General features: G+C 46.2%; 1 protein-coding gene across 1 annotated transcript; it reads left to right on the top strand.

The window, feature by feature from the left end:
- Positions 1-1127: 1127 nt before the first annotated feature.
- Positions 1128-6241, top strand: PENK (proenkephalin). The gene is made up of 4 exons (XM_032882593.1): positions 1128-1267; positions 1351-1407; positions 1929-2069; positions 5244-6241. Exons 3-4 carry the CDS (start codon positions 1932-1934, stop codon positions 5904-5906), a joined length of 801 nt encoding a protein of 266 aa, XP_032738484.1. The 5' UTR covers positions 1128-1267; positions 1351-1407; positions 1929-1931; the 3' UTR covers positions 5907-6241.
- Positions 6242-9364: the final 3123 nt, after the last annotated feature.

Below are 9364 nucleotides of genomic sequence, written 5' to 3'. Positions count from 1 at the left end.
GATAGACAAAGCGAAAGGTAGATGGATGACAGATGATAGATGATTCGATACCCCTTTGCCAGAACTTTCTACATGTCAGACACAGGCTAAAGGCTTTCTCCCATTATTTCATTTGTGTCTTTCCGGATTCTTAGGAATGGCTAATTACCTCTTGCTCCTATTTGCCAAATGAGAGAACTGAGGCCTTACACAGGTAAATAACTTGCCCGTTGGCAATCTTCCGCAGAGCTAGGAAGCGGCGGAGTGGGTCTCAATCTACAGCCCCAGACCCCACGGTTGTCTCCTGGCTCTCTCCTTGCAGAAGGGATGTGCGCCCCCAAGCCCCAGGTGGCCAGTGTACCGCGCCCCTCGCCTCTCCCTCGCCACTACAGTCCTGGCACGCGGACATCACACCCGTCCTGCACCCCCTCTCACTCATCAAACATCCCCAGGACATCCTAGGCAGCGCGCTTGAGTGTCCCCGACTTGGAAGCCCGCCTAGGGAGCAAAGACGGGTCCCCTCCCGCGGGGGCTGAAGCGTTTCTAGGAGGAACGTTGTTCCTGTCCACGTTTGGCAAGGGGTCTCACTAACATGCAAGGGGAAACTCAGTCCCGAGATTTTAAGATTCCCGATAAGTTTCAATTTTTTCTTTTTTTCCTTTAACCCTTAACTGAGAGCCGACGATGCACTCGGCGCTGTTTGACGCTGCAGCAGGGAACTGGGAGTCCAATGCGGGCGGACAGACCGGTGGATAAATGACATTCGGGACGGCCTTGCTTGGCACGTCCCGCGACCACCCACCGCCCCAGGAGGAGGCAGAAAAAGGGCAGGTTCACTAGCCCGAAGGGTCTCCAGCACATTACAGAAATCTAAGTCCATCCACCTGCCCCTCCTAATGCCTCCACCTTGGCTATCTCCCTGGAGCCCGCACCCCCAGGGAGTGCAATTTCAGTGACCTCACGGGGGGAGGGGTGGTTCTTGATGTCATCCTACTCTCTCCCCACATGTCCTAACTGCCTCGGTGTGTCACCCAGCCGCTAGCTGAGCCACCCTGCGCCCCCCATCCCTGGCCTGCGTGCGGGTGATAGGACGGACCCCTCCCACGAGGGCGTCGGCGCGGGGCTGGCGTAGGGCCTGCGTCAGCTGCAGCCCGCCGGCGATTGGGGCGCGCTCGCCTCCTTGGCTTGGGGGCTAATTATAAAGTGGCTCCAGCAGCCACCAGCCCCGGGACAGCGAGGCCTGTCGAGGCAGGCGCTCTGAGCCCTGCAGAAGCAGAGGACCGCGACGGTGAGGCCTCCGCTGCCCGCGCACCCGGCCCCTTCTCCCCGACGCCCGCCCGGCTCACACCTGCCTTCTTCTCTCCCTTGCAGAGCAGTGCTTGGGACCCGCTGTCTCCGACCAGCCTGCGCCATCCGATCGCGGTCAACGTGAGTGAAGTTGTCCACATTGCGCCTTTGCTGCGTGCGTTTGGGGCCGTCCGCCTGCTCGGGTTTTTTTGTTTGTTTGTTTTTTGTTTTTGTTTTTGTTTTTGTTTTTCCCCTCCGGCGTTTCATTCATTGCATGGGGTACCCCAACTTTCTTCTGGTCCCTGTTTGTGACCCGGGTGAAAGCCCTCCCCTCCGCAAGGCTCCCGTTCTCTCTTGCATTTGGTCTTCGCATTCGGGTATTCTCTCCAGAATCCTTCTGAGGCAGTAGAAGTCCTGAAAGAGAGCAGAGCTCCCGGGCATCCCCGTGTGCGGGGTGGCAGTGTCAACCTGGAAACCGCGAGGCGATCTGCCTCTGGGCTTCCAGGAGCGGTGTCGGCCAGGCGGACAGGGTCCCAGGAAAGAGCATCCCTGGGACTTTTTGCTCAACAACCCCCAGCTGGGACTGTCCCAGCGAGAGGTCCCTAGAAGGGACCCGCTTTGCGGCCAGCACACTCGGAGTTCACGTCCCTTTCTCCCTGCAGCCCATGGCGCCGTTCTTGAGACTCTGCACTTGGCTGCTGGCGCTCGGCCCGGGGCTCCTGGCGACCGTGAGGGCGGAATGCAGCCAGGACTGCGCGACGTGCAGCTACCGCCTGGCGCGCCCGACTGACATCAACCCCCTGGTGAGTGCAGCCGCGGTGGGTGGGCTGGTAGAGGAGTCAGTCCGCACACAGCCTGGCCTGCGGCCGCAGGGCGCACCGCCTGGACTAACATCGATCCCGCCGCCGCGGCGACGATCTCTGGTGACGCAAGCGTCCGACTGTTCCCCGAACGCCGACGAAAGTCCCGCTCTAGCTCTCAGCTTTGGGACCCGCGACCATCTAGGGACGGGTGAGGGCGGCAGTACTGCCACACAAACCAAGTTCGTTTGAACCCTGGGAACGTAGGAGCCCGGAGATATGCTCTCTTTGGCATCTTGGAGAGCACTAGGTTGTCGCCTCACCTGTCCCAAGGAAGATGCTCTATCACCCCAGTTCCTAACATATCCCACCAAAGGCCCCTTCCACACAATCCTTCCTCCCATCTTTCCTGCAAATAATGTCATTTTTATTAGTGACATTTCGTTATCTTTCTTTGGATTTCATTTCTCTAGCCCTTTCATGCTCAGATCCAAGCCCTTCCCCTCACCTTTGGACAGGATTGGGATCCGGAAAGGGGGGGGGGGGGGAGCAGTACCTCTTACAGAGATCAGCACCTCTTACAGGCAAGTGACACTGGAATTCAACTTCTGTCTTATCTTGGATGGACTTTTGTAATAGCAATTAAGACAACAATTTAATTTCGCTATGAAATAGGCACAGGAGAGGTGGCCAGGTCCAAAGAGGTGACAACAATGCAAAGATAAACTACATGACCTGAGATGGGGGTGAGAGGAGGGAAAGCTGAGAACAAAAGAATACTCATTCTGATCAGAGTCCTGCTCTTAAATCACCCCTGAATCAGAATCAGAATCTCTGAATTTGGGACCCCAGGAAGCTTCATTTTAACTCACTCCTCCAACAAGTCCTTCGCACTGTCTTCTCAATTTGTTGAAATTGTGTGCTTAAAAGGGTCAATGGAGAATAATGTATTAATCCAAGGAGTTAAGCTCCTCATTTGAGCCTTTGAAGAAATTGTGTGATGTAGATGCGTAAAATGGGGACAAAAATTAAGGAAAGAATTCCACAAAAGCCAAAGCATACATTCCAGGTTAAAGGTTTGCTTGTTTCATTTGAGTTACCGGATCTAACTTTATTCCATTTGTGCAGGTACTAACATGGCCCTAAAGAGAAGACACACAGTAGGGTTTTATATTTAAAGTATGGTGATGAAATGTTGCAACTTAAATAGGGGTAACAATCCCCTTCATCTCTCTTTTGTCTTTCTGATTTGTTTAACTGACTGTCTTTTTATAGGGGCTTACATGTAGGGTTGTTATTTTCTCTGTGACTAAAGGCTTTGTTAATGACTATGTTGCTGGTATTATAGCAGTTCTGGAATTTCAGCTCAGACTCAGAAGACATGAGAAATGAGGCTGCCTAACTAAAACTATGTAGAATGAATGTAACGAATGTTGACCCTCTACCACCTGAAAGACACCTGAGCTTAGTTCTCTGGTGGATGAAAAGCTAAGCAGGCATGCCATGATTGATGTCCAAATTGAATTTGCTTTCTGATATGATCTTGACCACAGAACACAGAGTGTGGTAAATACTATCAAAAAATGCTTAGACCTATACAGGAGCTTATAAGTTAACTTGACTTGTTTAGTTTTATTCTGGTTATTTGCCATTATTTCTTTTTGAAGGAATCCCAACATTAAAAAGCCTTCTGGTTAATAGTACACAAAATATTCAATGGTAGTTTTTGGCAAGGAAATCATTTACATTTCATTTTAGAATGTAAATGTTATTGACACCTGAAGATCTCACATTTTTAATGATGTTTTTATTTTTTGGATATCAAGAATAACATGGGATCATTTTAACTGCATCACTGCACCATCTTTAGATGTTTATATATGCATACATTTAATTTTCTTAGACACAAAGCTTAAATAATTATTAAGAGCTGGTTAAAATACCCTAAGGAGTTTTGTTGTGCTCATAAATTGCTTTCTTGCATTGGGAAAATATTATGTGTGTATCTTATATAAATTAATATACCAATATATTTTTAAATATCAAGAAAGGACCTCATTTTTCTAAATCAAGTGTCTGTAACCTGCATTCTATAAGTATACTTCAAGTGGCTATCAAAAGCCTGAAATGCCCAGAAATGTTATATAAACTTTATAAATACTCATGTAATATTAGTTCTCTTTTTATCATACCCGAGTGATCTGTCAAATAGAGGAGAATCTTAACAAGATTATTAGAACATATAGCCTAAATTCTACAATGATTAGAATTTAATTGTTATATAATAAAAAGAAGAAATTATATACAGATCATTTCTCATTCCCATTTTGTCAAATAATATGATTTCCATTGGGAAAAATTAAAAACTTTTTTGTACACCAATAACTAAATGTTAAGAAACATGAATAATATGTGAACATTTGCATATGATAATTTCATATCAGAGCTCATCATTACAAACATTTAGTTCAAGGTGATTAAATCTGTTTTAATCTGTTTTCAATCAAAGGAAGGAGCAAAGCATCTCTATATTCAGCAAATCAGTACGTCATAATCCAAATAATTCACAGGACTTAAACTGAGTTTTAGAATGTCTTTCTTTTCCCATTTATTTTGAAATTGTTGGTTTTCTTTAAAGAATGGAAGTGTTTGCAAGAATACTCGATGCCATTCCAGGTAGAATAGTAACATAAGAAAGTAAACAAACCTTATATTATTAATATTGACTGTATCAGTAAGACAAGAAGATAAAAGAGATCTGGGGATGATATCCCTAATTAGATAAAGAGAAATTTCTCCCTCTTGGTTAGAAAAGGTTCAATCAAAATGCGATCAACAGTGGAAAATTATCCAGTGAAATTAGATGGCGCCTGCGGCCAATCTAGGTTAAAACTAGGTGGAAAAAGTCTTTTACAACATTGAAATGGCACAGCAGATACAATCTGTTAAAATTCAAAGAAAAAATCCTAACTTGATTCAATTAATTACCCACAGTGATTCCATTTTCCTTTGACTTTCCTGTTCCCTATATTGAAAAGTTGTACTAAGAAAATGGTAATTACTTTATTATATGAGACTTTCCATATCACAGCACATATGCTGCGGTTCACAAAAACGTGCTTACCTAATGAAATCAGAAAAGCCTCTTGCTATCACTAAATGGAGTTCTTTTCCCAGGCTTGCACCCTGGAATGTGAAGGGAAGCTGCCCTCTCTCAAAACCTGGGAAACCTGCAAGGAGCTCCTGCAGCTGTCCAAGCTGGAGCTTCCCCAGGATGGCGCCACCGCCCTCAGAGAGAGCAGCAAGCCCGAGGAGAGCCACGTGCTGGCCAAAAAGTACGGGGGCTTCATGAAAAGGTATGGCGGCTTCATGAAGAAGATGGACGAGCTTTATCCTCAGGAGCAGGAAGAAGAGGCCAATGGAGGGGAAATCCTGGCCAAGAGATACGGGGGCTTCATGAAGAAGGACGCGGAGGAGGAGGACGCGCTGGCCAACTCCTCAGACCTGCTCAAAGAGCTACTGGGAACCGGGGAGAACCGAGAAAGCGGCCCCCACTCAGAGTTTGGTGAGGATGAAGAAGTGAGCAAGAGATACGGGGGCTTCATGAGAGCCTTAAAGAGGAGCCCGCAACTGGAAGAAGAAGCCAAAGAGCTTCAGAAGCGGTACGGGGGCTTCATGAGGAGAGTCGGTCGCCCGGAGTGGTGGATGGACTACCAGAAGAGGTACGGGGGCTTCCTCAAGCGCTTTGCCGACTCTCTGCCCTCTGACGAAGAAGGGGAAAGCTACTCCAAAGAAGTTCCTGAGATGGAGAAAAGATATGGAGGATTTATGAGATTTTAACCCCTTGGCAGCCAGCGACGCCAGGCCCCAGCAAGCCTTCCTCTCCCCCTCCCCGCCACCCCCGCCCTGCCCCGGCTCAATCGTGTCTTATTATCCAGCATTGCTTGCACTGTAGAGTTGCCTTTATTGTCTGGATAACTAACTATACAACCTGAAGACGCTCCCTTCAGGTTCTGTGTTCTCTTGACAGTGTTTATGCTCAGTATTGGTCTATTGTAGCTGTGTCGTTTTCATGCTACAATCGCTATTGTTCCCTTGTCCTTTATTTTTGACAAAACCCCAATAAATGCTTAACTGTAAATAGAGACAATAAACCCATTACCCCAGCTGCATGACATTCTTGTAAGTTTCTTCTTCTCCGAGGCCCTCGCTGGCTTTCCTGTTCCCACGGTCAATCCTAAAGTTGAAGATACTGAAGCCCTCTGCTCTGGGCAGAATCATCACTGGCTTCCTTCACTTTCAACAGCTGAGGCTGTAAAAACATTTTTCATTTAATTCCTTATATGTAAAGTCCTAGATGAGTGAACACTTTGAGCAAAGTACAGTGTATTTCCACTCTTCTTTCTGGAAATCAGATACAGGAAGAAAAACTAAAGCCTAATAGAGAAACTATCTATGCTCTCATACAGAAGGAAATCTGTACTTACATCCAGAGGTACATGTCTGTTTTCTTCAGCAAAGTATTTTACAAGTTAGGAAGAAACGAAAGATAATTTAGCCCCATTTCACAAATGCAGATGAAGCCCAGAGAGGTTAAATTGTGAACCAAGGTTGCCCAGCAGTTGAAGGATAGAAATAGAATGAAGACCCCAAACTTCTTGTTCCTGAACAATGTCCTTTATACTCCCACTCCCAGTCTCTCACTCAGATCACTACCAAGAATTAGAAGAACTCTGAACCGTATCTTGTTCACTAGTGTATATGCTTACACCACCATGAATGGTGGGTTCTCCAGTATCTGACAAACGGACATATGAGTGAATAAAAGAATGAAGGAATTTGGTGATCAGATTACTAGAAAAGATATTATAGATGTTTTAGAAAGCAAATTATCACACAAAGACGCTTATGGCTACTTCATATTAATTAAACCATTTGGGGCAACATTCAGGAACAACCACCAAAAAAGTAACATGTCCTCCTTTTTCGAATTGAAACCACCTGCAGCTAAACTCCCAACCACTAGGTCATTTCTCCAGAACCCTCCGCTATTCTCTCTTTTGGTGTGCTTCCCCCAAAATTCAGAGTTTAGCAACTCATAAAAATAGAGGAAGGGTCTTTGTCCTGCAGTCCAGCAGTGTTCAAGCCTGTGTGTTCCTTTCTGATGAGGCAGCTCCATTGTCCTGGGCAGTCTGTCCCACTAAGTCCAGCCCTACTGGGGTTCCCGGGACACCAAACATGGCTATGCACTATTAGAAGACTCTTCTCCTCCTGATCTGTGCAAGAGGTATGAGTCAGTACCCCGCAGAGTCACACCACAGACTATCTTCCTGATCCCTGGCAAACTAACTTTTTCTTTGACCTAGAATTGGGAGTAATGGAAGTGTTTGAAGCAAATCAGGAGAAAGGTGATAAAGAGCAGCTGGGTCTGGGAAACCAGTGTCGTGAGCAATAAGGAGTGGTAAGTCTGTAGCACTCTGGAGGTACTAGGTCTCCACTCAGCCTTAGCCAATTGTTTCCCTGGGAAATGCCAGTACCATATTGCCAAGCTTTTCCAAAGAAACCTAAAACCCAGATTTTTGTAGTAATAGCCCAAGTTTTTAATTTGGGTCATTAATTCCATTTAAAACAGTGTGGACCAAATAAAACCCATCTGCAGGTCAGATTGGAGAGACATGGGGCTAGTCTTTTGAGAAAAAAAAAGTCATTTAATTCTCTCCCCTAGAGCAAAGGATTCCCAAAGCTTAGAAACAGGAATCCAACCTACATGCTAGAGATGGCAAGAGTAAAATGTCCTTCTCCCTCCATGGTAAGAAAATAACATAGTTATTATAATAATACAATGTGTATCCACACACATAAACACTTTTTTGAGAAAACACTTTTTTGAGGAAAAAAAACACATTTTTTGAGAAAAATCACAATTTTCACAATCAAATGAACACAGTATTTTTCAAATAAAGAACAGTTCTTTAAGTAGGAGCCCCTTCTTTTGCATTTTGGGGTAGCTGTGTAGATCAGACTAAAACTCTCAGAGTGGTTAACAGACCTGTCACCTCTTTGCCACCTGTCACCTTGGCTAAGGGGCCAGCAATGCCTGGGGCGGGACAGTATCACTCACTCTTGTATTTATTCCCTATCCTCATGCCTAGTGAAATATGAAGAATCTAGAGCATGTGCTACAAATGGTTAGGGAGGAAGAGAACAGAGAAGAAGGACAGGGAAACAGGAAAAGAAGAAAGAAAAAGGAAAAGGTGGTCAGCCGTGAGGACACCTTCTCTCTGGCTACCTATGGGGCTGCCTGCTCCAGCATGAAAGATCAAATGAAGCTGAGAGCCTCACAGAAAGTATCACAGTTGTCCAGGAAATATGACTCGAGGGGTGCTCTACAGGTCTTCTTGCGTACCCAAATATCTCTCACATTGTCTGGTCTGCTGTCTGAAATCCATCATTAGAATTTTGTGCCTTTAACCCTTAAAGGGTTTGATTTTCAAGAATGTCCTAATTAAGGATGCCTGGGTCGCTCAGCGGGTTAAGCATCTGCCTTCGGCTGAGGTCAGGATCCCAGGTTCCTTGCTCAGTGGGGAGTGTGTTTCTCCCTCTCCCTCAGCCTGCTGCTTCCCTTGCTTGCATTCGCTCTCTCTTTCTCTCTGCCAAATAAATAAAGATCTTAAAAAAAAAAAAAAAAGTCCTAATTAGATTCCCAGCAGCCTCTGCCTGAGTCATGAGGGATGCATTTTAAATGCAGAGAACTGTGGATGGTGAACTAATAACTCAGAAAACTGTGACTGTCGACTTCAATGTGCGCTCAGCACAGGTGTTCAGGGGTCCGGAAACATAGGAGGGACTAGGGTTAGAACTATTATAGGACAAGGATTTAGGGTTAGCTAGGCTGATTGCACCAGGAGTTCAAGGGGCGAAACTCTCCAAGCCCTTAGCGTGAAGGGGCACACTCCCTGCAGAGGGCGCTGCTGCTCCATCGTCACCTTTCCTAACACTCAGCTTTCCCCGCATCCCCCCGCCCCCACCCCTCTCCCCTTCACCTCCCTCTGCTCACTCCAGGGGCACCGATTCCACCTGAAGCTTAGTCCTGGTCTGGGTTCCTTCTGAGAGTTGATAGTTCTAGGAACTCTATGCATCAACTCTGACCAGGCTGCCTGGGTGGAAAATTCCAGCTAGCTGTGTGATCTGAGCTCTTTCCTCATTAGGTGGTTGGGATAACTCCCAGTTCTTACATAGAGATACTGGGCTTTTCCCTACCCCACCCTGCCTCATCCTGGGCTTCTCAGGAATAAGGT

This window comes from Lontra canadensis, unplaced genomic scaffold, assembly GCF_010015895.1.
Source record: "Lontra canadensis isolate GAN:19392208 unplaced genomic scaffold, GSC_riverotter_1.0 scaffold83, whole genome shotgun sequence".
Classification (NCBI taxonomy): domain Eukaryota; kingdom Metazoa; phylum Chordata; class Mammalia; order Carnivora; family Mustelidae; genus Lontra; species Lontra canadensis.
Note: the sequence above shows the minus strand (reverse complement) of the source record. Positions and strands in the feature narration are given on the sequence as shown.